The sequence below is a fragment of the Camelina sativa genome, chromosome 6, assembly GCF_030686135.1.
Source record: "Camelina sativa cultivar CO46 ecotype springtype chromosome 6, ASM3068613v1".
Lineage (NCBI taxonomy): Eukaryota > Viridiplantae > Streptophyta > Magnoliopsida > Brassicales > Brassicaceae > Camelina > Camelina sativa.
Window position 1 is genome coordinate 4821608 of NC_141885.1, and position 14645 is coordinate 4836252.

Here is a 14645-nt window from a genome sequence, read left to right on the forward strand (position 1 = left end):
CCAGGTGGCGGAAATTTTCTCCATTTACCACTGGACCAAGGCGACTTGGTTATTAAATAATTAAATTAAATACTAATAATATGATATATTTATATGTATCATAAATTCTTATATTTCCAAATTATTTAATAAATTTTCAAACTAAAAGAAAACGAGTTTCCATCGCATTTCCAAAATGAAACCATCGTGTTTCCAAAATGGAAACCATTGTATTTCTAAGAGATTTTTATGAATCATATTTATGTGTTTCCACGAGTTTCCATTTCCAAAACATTTTAGAAACAAAAAGTTAGGAGTGGGCACTTCGGTTTAAATTCGGGTTCGGTTCGGTTTGATTTGTTCGGTTTTGGTAAAACTCTAACCAAACTCAACCGAAGTTAGTTTGGTTTGGTTTGTGTTCGGGTCGGTTTATGTTTGGTTCAGTTTGGTTTGGTTTGGTTTTAGTTTGGTTAGGTTTTAATTCGGTTTAAAAATCAGTTAATGTAACAAAAAAAATTGATTATGGTTTTATAATATTTAATTAATCAAATAAATTAAAAAAGCTAGAAAATTAAAAAAGCTAGAAAATTAAAATTAAGTACCTAATATTAAATATAATTAAATCTATATTTATATTTAGGTTTTATTAGAAAAGTTAAAATAAAGTAAAATAGAAACCAAATGCAAGTGGTAATAGCTAAGAAGATCACATACTTATAAATTCAATAATATTATTAATTAATTTAAAAAACACATTGGGTTATCGGTTTAGTTCGGTTTAAAACCGAACCAAACCATTTGGGTCGAGAAGAAATATAACCGAATAATTAAAGTGTAGGATTGTGTTTTGTTTGGGTCGGTTTGAGTTTGGTTGGTTCGGTTCGGTTTAAATGTCCACCCCTACAGAAAATGGACCTCAAAAAAAGAGTCCATTCAACATAGTTAATATCTATATTCGGATATAGATTCATTAAAAAATAAAAATAATAATTTAAAAAAATAGTATGATAACTTTTATTAAATGTTGTCAAAAATATATTTATAGAAAGACTATTTAGAATGTTTTCCATATAAAAAATATATATATAAAATTTTACAAACATAATAAATATTTTGCTAATTTGGATCTAATTTAGACGGATTCAAGATTTGATAATGCGAATCCGGATGCATTTTTATGAAGTAAAACGGCCCGGATCCCAGATTATACGCATACACAATACCAATTATAATCTACAAAAGTACAAATGGTGAGGTGGAAGTATAAAATTTTTAAAAAAAATCCCAACAAAGAAAAACAGTCTGGATAATAACACCAATACATAATTAAACTTAACAAGTTCACCGACCAGTCTCTTAGTGAGTTCTACTTTTAAGAAAAAAAAAACATGTTTACATTTTGTAGTAGAAGAAAATTAGAAAATATATAAAGATGCTCAAATTATAAATAATAATAGGAAATTAAATAAGGACATCTCGAATTCAATTAGGAAAAAGAAGAGAAGTTTACTTTAATTTTAAATATGGAAATAGTTAATTCCATCTATAAAAAGGAACCATACTGCCCTATATATAAAGGTTTGCGTTACTGAGTCCAACAAAGTAACAATTCTCTACAAAAGACCTTGCCAAGTGTATGAAACTTGTCGTCTAACTTCATCGTCTTCATAACTCTCGCTCTCTTGGTCGATATTTTTGATCTGATCGTCTCTTAATTATTTTGATCCATGGATGACGAATATTTAAGTTTCGAGGAGGAAGATTATTGCTACTCCTCCGAACCCGATGATCATGATCAGGAGGAGGGTTGCGACGAGGAAGAGTCGGGTTTGCAACACTCTAGAAAACCTACGAGCCAGGTGATCACGAAGGAAACACTTAAAGCAGCACAGAAGGATGTTTTGGTTAGGGTTATGGAATTTTTATCAGTTAAGGAGAACCAAGCGAGGATACTTCTTATTCATTACCAATGGAAGATTGATAATTTGTTCTCTGTGTATGATGATCAAGGCAAAGATTTTTTGTTTACTTGTGCTGGTCTGACAGTTTTTGACCCTTGCGTAGTTAATTCCAAGAGGAAGAAGAAGGAGAAGACGAGTAAGAGGAAGAAGAAGAAGGCGAAGAAGACGAGGGAGTGTGATATCTGCATGGAAGAGGATTTATCAAAACATGCCATGACAAGAATGGAGTGTGGTCATAGGTTTTGCAATGATTGTTGGAAGGGACATTTTACTGTGAGGATTAATGAAGGTGAGAGCAAAAGGATTAGATGTATGGCTCATAAATGCAACGTGATTTGCGACGAGGATGTTGTTAGGAGACTAGTTAGTCCGGAGTTAGCTGAGAAGTTTGATCGTATCCTCCTTGAGTCGTATGTCGAAGATAACAAGATGGTGAAGTGGTGTCCAAGCACACCGCATTGCGGGAACGCGATACAAAAAACGGTAGATGACGACGACGATGAGGTTGAGTGTTCATGTGGACATCAGTTCTGTTTCAGTTGTCTGAGTGAGTCTCACTCTCCTTGCTCTTGTTTGATGTGGAAGCTATGGACTAAAAAGTGTGCAGACGAGTCTGAGACTGTTAATTGGATAACAGTTAACACTAAGCTGTGTCCCAAATGTAGCAAACCTGTTGAAAAGAGGGATGGGTGCAATCACATGACTTGTATTTGCGGGCAGTGTTTTTGCTGGCTGTGTGGTGAAGCTACTGGAAAGACTCATAGTTATCGGAGTATCGCTGGTCATAGCTGTGGTCGGTACAAAGATGACAAAGCAGGGCAAATGGATAGAGCCAAAAGGGATTTGGACAGGTACACACATTACCATTACCACTACAAAGCACATACCGATTCATCGAAGCTAGAGGATAAACTTAGGAAGAGTATCCTTGAGAAGGCAGTGTTCAATTCTGAAACCAAGGATCAAGACGTGTTTAAAGAATACAGTTGGGTTACAGATGGAGTGAACCGGTTATTCAGATCAAGAAGGATTCTTTCGTATTCATATCCTTTCGCGTTCTACATGTTTGGGGAAGAGTTGTTCAAAGATGAGATGAGCGATGAAGAGAGAGAGATAAAGAAGAATCTGTTTGAAGATCAGCAGCAGCAACTTGAAGGTAATGTTGAGAAACTTTCCAAAATTTTAGAAGCGCCTTTTCATGAGTATGATCAAAAAGAAGTAATAAATATGAAGAGTCAACTCATCGATATGAGTGCTTCGGTTGATACACTCTGCAAGAAAATGTACGAGTGCATTGAAAATGATTTATTTGGTCAATTCCAATTTGGAAGCCACAACATTGCACCTTATAAATCAAGGGGAATAGAACAAGCTGCTAAGTTTTGTGATTCTTAGGCTTGTGGTTCAAGCGGATCTTCCTCAAACAAGTTTCAATTATTTCTCTTGTTTTACTAGTTTTTGTTTTATAAACAGATGATGCAATAGAAAACTAAAAAGGTTTTTTTTTCCCCTTTATGGTTCTCTCTGTCTAATGCTATTGTATTTTTGGTAGTTTCACAACCATTCCTTTTTTAAACAAAACAGCATGCAGTTCTTGTTTTAAAGAAACTAATTTTTGTCCTAATTATCTATTTATCTTTACCACTATCATTAGTAATTACTATGTGCTCTCTAGGAGCCTAGAGACTCACCAACATTGAGTTTTGTATGTGAGAAAGTCACAGAAAAGAGAAGACGCTTTTGAATCCAAGAAAAGAATCAGATTCTTTGGACTTACCTGCAAGTGTTAAGCATAATCCCTTATTCTGCTCTAAGCTTGTGCTGCTTCCCTTGACCATCGAGATATCAAAAGAAAGAATTTCTGTAGGTGCATCAGATGTGATCCTTGGCCTTTTCGTTGAAGGACTAACCAATAATCCATATGCTCTATACGGACTTATCTCTGTGTTGCTTCCTTCTTGAGAACATATGGCTATAGGATCCTCGGTTCTTGATGTGGTGACGACCGGAGAGTTCTTTGACCTTTTCCTTATGTAGTTGAATATTGTTTCATCCGAGAATGGTCTTTCTTTTTCACCTTGTCAGATCCATGGGAGGTCATAGTCAGACTTTAAGCAAATATTTATAAACGCAAAATAGAACTTCATACTGAGTGAAGAAGATTTATGCACCAGTTTTGTCTGCAAGGCTTGCATAACCCGGGCTAGTAATCTGCGGTGCACTTTGTTTGATATCCTTAGTATTTGTAGGTAAGCGAAGCACAGAATCATACTGAAATAGAGGATCGAGTTCAGGAGAATTCTCCACTAAGCTTTTCCTTTTCAGAGGTGATTTTCTTGATGCTGGAGAGGTTGGATTCAAAGTGTTCAATGAAGGAAAACACTTGGCTTTTTCGCGTATGTGGTCAAAGACTGTATGTTCATTAATAATGACACAGTCATCTTCTTCCATCGTCACATAAGACTCTTTCTCTGTAAAGAAAGAAAAATGGTGAATAGAATACAAAGCACACAAAAGAAAAAGGATTTAAATTTGTAGTGAGCATCTAACCTTCTTCTGAATCCTCATCTATGAGCTTGAAACTAGGCCTGAAGAAGGAAATCGAGCAGTTGAGGAGGAAGTTGTAATCATGAAGAAACTGATAAATAGACATTTTTCTGAGCAAGAAAGATTATAAAATGTACTCACATATCATCTTTTCTATCCTTCCGGGTTGAAGGTCCAGATGTAGCAGGGGTTTCATCATCTACTATGCAGGCATCCACCATAGGAGTATAATAGTGAGGCAGCCTGTTTTCGCTTCTGTAATTTTTTTTGTTGTTGTTTGCCTTCTTCAGTAGAAGTGTTTCATGGAGGTCAGTACCAACTACAATAACAAAAGCCCAAATGTAAACACACTTCGTTTGTTACTTATTTCAGTGTCTCACTTACTACATGGTCATCAAGTTTTGTTACCAAACCAGAGGTGTTATTTAGAAGACTAACTGTATTCTTCGAAGATGAGATCAGCCTTCACAGTCGCCTTTGCTTGTTGATGAGGCCTTTCCAGGAGAATGGTTACGCTATATGGACTAGAAGAAGGCAACAAATAATGAATGAAGTATTGCAAATCTTAGATGTAGTTAGACGAAGATTTGCATCGGGATAATGATGATAAGAGTGGCTGACAGATAAGCATACCTGGAGAAGTCTTCCATTCTGCTGCCAATAAAATATTACTGATTAGTTACATTTACTTGAATGTCTTTAAAGAGGATTACTTGAACACAAGAATGTTGATATAGTGTTTGGATTTTTCAAAACTCTATGGTTTATCGTTGGTCAAGTGCTCATCACCTTATTTTCTCATGAAAGTGGATAAGATTCTCTTCCTCTGAGCCAACAATCTGCCGGAAAAGGATACAGATTAGTAGCTTATCTAGTAGTTATCTTTTGTTCATGAGCAGAACTATGCAGAGACGTGGAGATGCAGGTACAGTATCTTCAGTAGAGTTAGAGTTTAAATGCAGAAAGTTAAGGCAACTAACCATGTCAGCATAATGGCGTTTTGTGGATTGGAGAGGTTGTGATAGCCGTGTCAATGTGACTGCTAGTTTAGATATTCCTTGCTTCTGGCCGTCAACTTCCTCGACCTTGATTTCAACTTTTGGAGGTAGGGATGATAGAGACTCTTTGATGGTATTTCCGAAAGGATATTTTCGACCGGTAACAATCTCTATCCTTCGTGGATCAGCTTCAGCAAGATCTTCAAATGACCTGACTCCCATCGAATGAAGTGCCTAGCAAAAGAAGGCATTCAGACAAAAGGTCCAAGACAAAAAATTCACTGAAGCATCTGGTAAAATAAGGTGCAGTGAACGAGTATAAAGAGAAAACAGAGATGAAACCTTTGCTGTAACCATTCCAATGCCTGGTAATTGTTTCAGCAAATATGGGCTGTCGTCCCAGAGCTTTTGATAGAGTGATTTTGCTAGAAGAGTTGAGCTAAGAGTTCCTTTATAATTCTTTTTGTATATAAAGTACTCTTTCATGCATCTGGCTACTCTGGATCCGTTCGAGCAAATAGAGTTAGCATCCTGAGACAAAAGTTCCAATGTTCATATGCAGAGTTAAGAAGTAACCGTAATTAAGTGATAGAAAGAAGCCATGAATATAATGTTGGTGGACCTGAGTCATGGATAAATCATGGATTGAAGGATCCCCAGTCAACCAATCATTTGCAAGCAGAAACAGTTTCTCTTCTCTGGTTTGGATGCGTTTTTTCCGCTTTCCTTTATCATCGTTGATGTGGAATCTGAGCCTCCCTTCTTTATCTGCATTTACATCATTTAAGGTCTTCTTTTCATTGCGTCTGAGCTGTATCCCTTCATTTTTAATATAAACATAAATTAGTACATTCATCAAGTAAAAACAGAGTTATGTACCAAAGCAGATTTGACATACAAGATATCTCTTCAGCACGACATACTATCTGAAGGGCCTCATCCAAGCTGTAGCCCGTCGGTGCATTAATAATGTACTTCATTGTGTCAAACTTTAGATAATACTTTGTCATCAGCCTTCCGGGCTCTACACAAGAATGAGAGTGCATTATATTTTGAAATTGAAGATATGAAATCATATATCTCCCTATCTCAGTACCTTCTGGTTTCAAAACAAAACCGTCTGTGTCAGTCCAGATCATCTGATAGTGGGAAAGCTCATTGATCTTCTGAAGGCAAAGCTCTGGTAGGAAATAGGAAAAATGAGAACTCCCAAAAGAAAAAATGAGTAAACTAACTAAGTAAGTAGGGCACCTTGCAAATGCTTCTCTACTCGATCTTTAGGAATTCCTGTCTTAATAGCATAATTCTCTGGATTCTGTCCATACGAAGTTCCAAGTTAGCTATACCATATATGATAGCCCGAGAAATCATTGAGAGAGCATATGAACGTACCTTTTTCATTCTGACGTACAGGTATGAGCATTTCATCCACTCAATTGCCCGTGTAATGTCAGAAATAGTAAGTTGAACTATTTCTGCGGTTAGGTGCTCTATTAAGCATGGCAGCAATCTGGAACAAGATAAACAGAAGAATATTTCTTGAAGCCAACAAATAGCATTTAAAGAATGTGTAAGAAAGCAAAGGGTTCCAAAAACGAAGTTTATTGGGCAATGCTTACTGTGATTCAACAACCTCGCATCCATTCAAGAGATTCTCATATAGATGGACCTGTAATTGTTAAATAAATTACAAGCAGAAAACATTAGAGAAAAGTAAAACCTAAGTAAGAGATTCAGCCATATGGGAAAAGTTTCAGTTAATAACCGTCTCTCTTCTTGTCATAATAATAACCATTCCCGTGTCATCAAATGGAGGCCGACCAGCCCTGCCACACATCTAGAAAAGAGAGATTACTAATCCTTCTAGGAATATATTTAAAGCATACTCCATTAGCTTGTGCAGCTAATCACACTGCAATATAACGTTTATAAAAACTATACATGTAAGATGCTCGAATAATTTACCTGTAGTAGTGTGGAACGATCATACTCCATGTAGTGACCTTTTTCCTTATTGCTAAAAGGAATAAAAATGTCAGTGGATTACTGGATATTAACTTAAATGCCAAAAAAATTCTTAATGGACATATCTATGCAAAGACGTACAAATGTTGAGTTGATTTTATGACGACTGTATGTGCAGGCAGGTTGATTCCATGGGCAAGAGTGTTGGTCGTGCAGATAACTTGGATATCTCCATTAAGGAAGAGCCCTTCTACGAGGCTGCGGTCCTTTTGGCAAAGTCCACCGTTGTGATAACCAACTAATGGGGACATTTTGGTACTATTCAGTTTGCAGACAATACTGAAGTAAAGGAACAATCAACAAACTCAGAAGAGTGAAATAGACCATACCGCCTTGGAGGATATAAGATTGCATTTGTTTGTCACTGCACATTGGCGAAGCCTCCCTTAATCGTTCTTGCTGTTCTCTGCTTTTAATAAATGGATTTGAGTAACCATAGGTCATTGCAGTCTGAGCAAGCTTTTGTGCAGCCTCTTGAGCGCCTTTTCGTGTTGAGCAGAAAACCAATGCAGATTTTCCTTTTGAGTATTGCATTAAAATATCTGAAAATTCATAGGATTTCTCATCAGAGTGGTATAAGTTACAACCTAAGCAAGACTGCAATAACGGAAGAATCCTAATCATGATAATATCAGCTTACCATAGATATAGTTTTGGAGGCGCTGGATTTGAGAAAATATAAGAAAGGAAGACAACAACTGATTTAGTTTCTGTCGTGGAATAATTGACAAAAGAGACGAGGGGCTAAGGCTATCTAATCTAACATGCAGAAACTGTATACCTTTTCGAAGAGGAAGTCATTCTTGGCAGCAGCATAACCTGTAAAAAAAAACGGTTAACATTTTCTTACAATTCATCAAAACAGGAAAGTCATCAACAGGCAGCTAACCAAATTCATCATCTTAACACTTAACCAAACCAAAAAAATGACTTTTGAGATGAGACAGGTACCAAAAACTTTAGTTGTCAACTTAACAGGTCTCATTTCTTCGCCAAACCTATAAAACATGTGAAAAATAAACAATGATGACACTGAAAAAAATAACCCACATAAAGACATAGTTCTCTGGAAAGCAGTCCATAAGTTACCTCTTAATTCCTGCGGTAGGAACCTTGAGCCATTCAGCTGCAATAATCGAACAAGTATTACCACTTTAGTTCTTTGAAGCAAGTTTTTTTACTACGAAGCAAAATTAACAAAGCAAAAATAATTCATACAATCTGCCGAATATGATTAGAATTGTGCGCTCCATCTTACCTAGGTCCTCAATGTTTGGGATGGTAGCTGAGACAGCCAGAAGACGCACGGAGGCTAAAGGACTTGACCTTAGTTCATGATTGCTAGAAAGAATCTTTATTCTACTGACTATTGCCTCAAGAACAGCTCCGCGGGGATCATTCAGTAGGTGAACTTCATCAATGAGCACAAGCGCAATATCACTGAAGAAACCTAGGCCTCCACTGGTAACGCGATAACGGCTCACTGCATCAAATTTCTGCAGGAAAACATGTAAGCTACAGAAACAGTAGAAAAGATACAAGCATGCACTTTGTCTAAATACGGAATGAAATATCATATAGTGCATGTGTTCCGGCTATAAGCATGGGGCAACAAGAAACTATTAACAAGTTCCAGACAGTAAATACAGACAACAAAAGAGAAATTGATATATGACCTCAGGTGTAGTCAAGATAATATCTGCGTCTTGTATATTCCTTGTGCTGTAGGTTTCATTATCACCTGTGAGCTCCAAACAACTGATTCCCCATGAGTTAAACTTTTGATTCCAATCACGCAGCTTCTCCTGTACTAAAGCCTTGGACGGAGATATGTAAACCTTGACACCAATAGGTAGAAGAAACCATTATTTGACTTCTAGGTAGCAGCAAGTCCAATACTGATATGTGTATTGCAAAAACAAAGGAGATATCAATCAAAACATTCAGGGAAAAATGCTCAAAAGCTTACTGTTTTAAGAGCTCCTTTAGCATGAAGAAACCTCCCTTCCGCAGAGATGGACTTAGAGAGGAGCCTCAAAATACACAGTTCAAAGAGAACGGTTTTACCACTTCCCGTTGGCGCTGAAATAACCATGTTGATGTCGGAGTGAAAGCACAGTGGAAAGCACTCGCTCTGAAGCGAGTTGAAGTATCTGAACACAGAACGATCCAGAAGCAACACAAAGCAAAGTGTGGATTAACAAAGTATATTATAAAAGAATCATGATATTCCCAAAAGATAACATGTATGTGTAAACCATTCCTTGAGTAAGCAAAACACAACATTTGAAGCAAGCACTAGACTAAAAGCTGAAACTAAAACATCAAAACACTAAATCTCAAAGTTTATAGAGAAATCACCTGAAACTAAAAGCTGAACGGAAATTTCCAGGCAAATCGGAGACAGATTTGAGCGTGTGAGTATCCATGACCAAATTGCTAATTAGACGATCTGTAAATTCCAATAGCGTGAAATCAGAACCCTAATTCAAGATAGAGATCACTTCATGAATCTATCGGTACAATCAGAAACACCAGCAAACCATCATCATCATCCACAATTCGATTCTAGATCTGTTCCGATCAACGATTGAAATTTCTAAATTAATCGCCAAGATCAAACTAGTAAACAGATTACGCTAGCGAAATTTCAGAGAAGAGGTATGAAGAAGGCTACGGAATACTTAACAAGTCGGAGATCGCAAAGTACTATCCGATTGAAACCGATCACGAATCAAGCAAACACAATTGCGAAATTGAACAGAGAATAAAAAATCTCACCGTTAAATCACCATTGAAAAGCTTGCGCGAGACCAAACTTGAAGAGCAACGATCTGTGAGTGAGAGAGAGAGTGAATTCGAAATTCAGAGGGCCGTTGTAGTGAAGAGGAAGCTAAATTAGTTTATTTTAATGGCCAAAAACGCTGCTACGTCTCAGATGAAAAAACGTCACGCAGTTTGGTCTTTTTGAAAATTTGAAAAAACTTATGGGGTCTTCTGATAGCAATTGATAATATTCGGGGGTCATTTTCACAAATATATATATCGCTCCTTTCTCGTCATCTGATTATGAGATTACTGCAAGTAGTATAAATCTTTAATCTTAATTTTCTTATAACGATGCTTCGTTTGAGTATTATACTTCTTGTAAGTCAGTAAATCAGTAAAAAACAAACTTTCGTGTTGCAAAATCAGCTATGTGATGTACTAAACAATATAATATGTTCCGGTCGTTGCGAATGCGGTGGTTCATGGTCAATGGTGGATCTCAAACACCCGTAGTCGCAACCCTATAATACAACTGCTCAAAACTTGCCTCCCTTCCACGCCGTCACTGATGCCTCTTGACGATAATGCAGATGATAGGTTTCTCTGGAAAATTGGGGAAGCTCCCGCCTCTGATGTCTTCTCAACAGCGGCAATTTGGGATTTCTTATTCCCTCCGGGTACCAAAGTGGACTGGTTCGAATCAGTTTGGATCAAAGGCAGGATTCCAAAGCACTCATTCATCACTTGGCTTAATGCACGCCATAGACTCCTAACAAGGGATAAACTAGTAAGGTGGGGTTTCTCGGTTCCCTCAGTTTGTCTGCTTTGCAACAACCAGGATGAAACTCATCAGCATTTGTTCTTCGATTGTTTGTACTCTAGAGAAGTATGAAAGTATTTTCTTGATAAGGCTCAAGTCACTTCTCCCACTGATTTTGAGATCAGATCTAGGTGGTTGAAGAGTCCTTCGAGGGATAAAAACATAGCTTTTATCCTTCGGTTAGCCTATCAAGCCTCGGTTTATCTTATTTGGAGAGAACGCAACACTCGACTTCACTCAGCCATATCGAGACCAGCCTCAGTTCTGATATCTCAAATTAAAACCATCCTCAGACTTCACTTAGGTCCTCTTACGCTCAAGCAACGGATTGTTCCTCCGGCTCCTACCCTTTTAGTTACTTGGTTTGGAGTTTTTCACTAGTAGTACTTTTTAAGGTGTGTAATGTCTATCTTTTATGTAGGTGTTACTCTTCAAAAGAGGCACTGCTTGTATGATTCCAACTTGTGGACTGAATGAATTATAAAGGTATTGTAAAAAAAAAAAAAAAAAAAAAAAAACAATATAATATGATGTTTGTTTTAAGGCTCTGTTTGTAATTTCTACTTTCTCTAACCGCTCGGAGTCGCTTCTTTCTCACAAGTGTTGTTTCACCGCTCCTCAATTACAAAAGGTAAGAAAAAAATTACTTCTCCAAAATATTGATAATCACATTGTTATTGATGCCTTCTCAATACAGGTAAAGAGATCAATTAGCTACCCTGCCCAAGTAAAAAGCTCATCAAAGCATCGTGTTACTACGTTATGCTAGCTACTACGTCTCACCCCATGAGGAGGAAACATCAACATAATTTCTGATTCGATTTTCTGATAGATCAAATTAGGATCGTAATAACGTAACAGAAATAAGAAAGATGTAACAATGCATGAATGTTTTCATACATAACTTTTGACAGAAAACAAAATATCTAACTCAAATCACCAGGAGTGTTAATTACAATCACAGCGACAGTAATAACAGGTGGTCTTATACTCCTCAATAAGCTTATCATTTAGAGCATCATGATAACGTACCGGCATTCCGCTTATAGGCTTTACTCCACCTAAAACTTGTGTAGATTCAACCACTGAGTCTACAGAAAGAAATGGTTGAGCAGTGTCACCAGGCGGCGGCTCTAGTAAGAGAACAATTCTATCTCTCGATTTCAAACAATGAAGAACCCTGTGCAAGTCCCAGTACACCGTCTACTTCCTTATACATTCTGGTCCTGCCCAAGTCATGTTTGTCGTCACCAAAGGCCATGATTGACACTCTACCATGAAAGCCCATTTTATGGAGAGCTAATTCGATATTAGGATAAATCGAGCCACAATCGGCACCACTAGGGATTGGATAATCATCCAAGTTCCAGAAGACCACTGTCTCATCACCTTGACAAATTAATAGGCCAACGCACAAACACGAGTTACGAAATCCATTAACCATTATGACAGATCGATCACATGAAAATCTAAACGAACAGTTTCGGATTAGAGAGAGAGAGAGAGAGAGAGAGAGATCTTACGGGAATAATATCTCGTCTCGGTTAGATCTTCGCCCATGGTTCGACGGAGAGAATTGGAGACTTTCTCGGTAAATTAGGGTTAGATTGAATGAGTGCAGCCTACGGATGAGAAAGACAGACAGAGTGCGTTTGTAGGCTGTGGCCGAGAGATCTATTCTCTGTGCCTGGCATGTTCTCAGCCGTTGGATCCCAAGAATCCCTTTTAAGGGTGTAGATCTGTGGCTTGTTTTTAATCTCTCAACTCGGGATTTCGGCCATTAAAAATAGATATTTTATTTTAACTAACAGTAATATTAAAAAAATCGAATTTCTTTACCAAAATATTAAAAGAAAATGAACAAAAATATTTGATGGTTTTGTAATAATAATCTGAATTAAAACTACTGAATTTATACAATAATTTTTTTTTTTATTTTTAAAAAAAAATTGATTTAGTGGATTTGGACTGAAAAAATCCACTTTATATCTGATTTAAGTGACATTAAAAAATCTATGAAATACACAAAACGACATGTTGAACAGGTTAAAGAATCACAGCGGCACATATTAATTTGAAAAACACACAGAGAAAAATGTAGCATGATGTTCATTTAGTCTAAGACTCTCTAACCATTCATGCAAGTGAAATTTTTTTTTTTTGCGAATTTTTTTTTTGTTAAAGTTAGTTTTAAACATAATTTAATAAGTGAACTTGGTTTTTTTGGACAAACTGACAAACTTGATTATGATTGTTTTATATTCTATATTTTCCAGATGTGAAGGAGCAGGAGTTTGAGAATTTTTACTTACATTCTATTTATAAATTAAACATCTATATATGTACTCTCTAGGGACAATAGACTAATTTACCGAGTTACATTGTATTTAGAAGCGCTACCCAAGCACAAGCGCTTCTAAGCTACCCAACTACAAGCTCTCCGAAGCATAGTGTTACTACGCTATGCTAGCTACTACGGACGGTTGGGGAGACATCAAAGTAAGAGAAAACACCTGAAAAAAATGAAGTCATTTTACTGAACGGACAATTCCAACAAACTAAGAGGAGCAGAGAATTAGAGAGAAGAACTCACACGCTAATATATTCTACGTTTAGGGGGAGGACCTTCCTCGCTTACTTTGTCCTTTTTTGCAAAAGAGTACATTTTATCGAATAGGAATGCTGGCCATTGGGGATTTTCTGATGATGAGACGCAATCAGTCGGATCTACTAAAAAACACGGTAACGTCTACCAGATTCTAAAACAGAAAGGTGTTTGAAGAAACTGCCACCTCTGACTTCAGAGGAGACTACGATCAAATCGCGATCAGGAAAGTCCACAGAAGAGTCGATTACCCATAAATAAATGTCACTGAACATTCTCTGGGCGGGTTTAAACCCTCTGGGAAGGAAGAAGATTCTGCTCTTCCACGTCTTCTTACGCAACATCTCTCCACCCCATGAGGAGGAAACATCATCCTTCTCGTCGTCAACATAAGCCCAGATTGACATCTCACCCCTAAAACCCCTACCAATAAGTTCTGATTCGATTTTCTGATAGATCAAATCAGGATCATTCATACTACCAGGGAATGGGCAATCCCCGAGGTCCCAGAAGATGCCCATCTGAGCCCCTTCCACGTCTGTGATAGGCTCTGAACAAAACGGACAACGCATACACAGAGTTAGCCAATCACATAAAAGATAGGTTTAACTATGATCCATTATTATACTAGTATTCACAGATCGACTCGATCAGGGCTGGGTGCTAGTTAACTATGACAGATCTAATCATATAAAAATCTAAACAAACATTTTCTGGTTAGAGATGGAGAGAGCGATCTTCACCGGAGAAATCTTCGATCTTGTAGAGTTCTTCCATCTTGGAGAGATCTTCGCCCATGGTTGGATGGAGAGAATTGGAGACTTTCACGCTAAGTTAGGGTTTAGGGACGGTGAAGAAACTGATCAAGCAAGATTTAACATTTTTAGGTATTTATCAGAAAATAAGTTTATCAGATTTAGGTATTTCATTGATGAAAAAAG

The 14645-nt window shown here is 37.1% G+C and overlaps 1 protein-coding gene and 2 pseudogenes across 5 annotated transcripts; 1 reads left to right on the plus strand and 2 right to left on the minus strand.

Moving 5' to 3' along the window:
• The first annotated feature begins 1611 nt into the window (after nucleotides 1-1611).
• LOC104790427 (putative E3 ubiquitin-protein ligase ARI4 pseudogene) lies at nucleotides 1612-3561 on the plus strand (annotated as a pseudogene). The gene has a single exon (XR_015560393.1). The product of XR_015560393.1 is annotated as a putative E3 ubiquitin-protein ligase ARI4 pseudogene (transcript).
• LOC104790426 (ATP-dependent DNA helicase homolog MER3) lies at nucleotides 2888-10419 on the minus strand. Of its 3 annotated transcripts, XR_015560392.1 has the most exons (29): nucleotides 10292-10419; nucleotides 9872-9962; nucleotides 9480-9663; nucleotides 9187-9348; nucleotides 8769-9006; nucleotides 8600-8636; nucleotides 8462-8508; nucleotides 8292-8329; nucleotides 8151-8172; nucleotides 7840-8052; nucleotides 7592-7748; nucleotides 7451-7502; nucleotides 7251-7322; nucleotides 7105-7154; nucleotides 6878-6995; nucleotides 6737-6800; nucleotides 6582-6665; nucleotides 6384-6509; nucleotides 6108-6304; nucleotides 5828-6016; nucleotides 5468-5719; nucleotides 5277-5326; nucleotides 5121-5138; nucleotides 4901-5011; nucleotides 4629-4806; nucleotides 4491-4528; nucleotides 4112-4411; nucleotides 3718-4017; nucleotides 2888-3211 (listed from the first exon to the last, which is right to left on the minus strand). XR_015560392.1 is itself a non-coding variant. In XM_010516180.3 (28 exons), the coding sequence occupies exons 2-28, from the start codon at nucleotides 9937-9939 to the stop codon at nucleotides 3659-3661; spliced, it is 3399 nt and encodes a 1132-aa protein (XP_010514482.3). In that variant the 5' UTR covers nucleotides 9940-9962; nucleotides 10292-10419; the 3' UTR covers nucleotides 3483-3658. The 3 variants fall into 3 exon arrangements, 1 of the variants encoding a protein (XP_010514482.3); XR_015560391.1 differs by lacking the exon at nucleotides 2888-3211 and having other exon boundaries at nucleotides 3483-4017; nucleotides 4896-5011; XM_010516180.3 differs by lacking the exon at nucleotides 2888-3211 and having other exon boundaries at nucleotides 3483-4017; nucleotides 4926-5011.
• A 2973-nt stretch (nucleotides 10420-13392) lies between these two features.
• LOC147942271 (uncharacterized) lies at nucleotides 13393-14628 on the minus strand (annotated as a pseudogene). Its single transcript, XR_015560395.1, has 3 exons — nucleotides 14448-14628; nucleotides 13693-14254; nucleotides 13393-13612 (listed from the first exon to the last, which is right to left on the minus strand). The product of XR_015560395.1 is annotated as an uncharacterized LOC147942271 (transcript).
• Nucleotides 14629-14645: the final 17 nt, after the last annotated feature.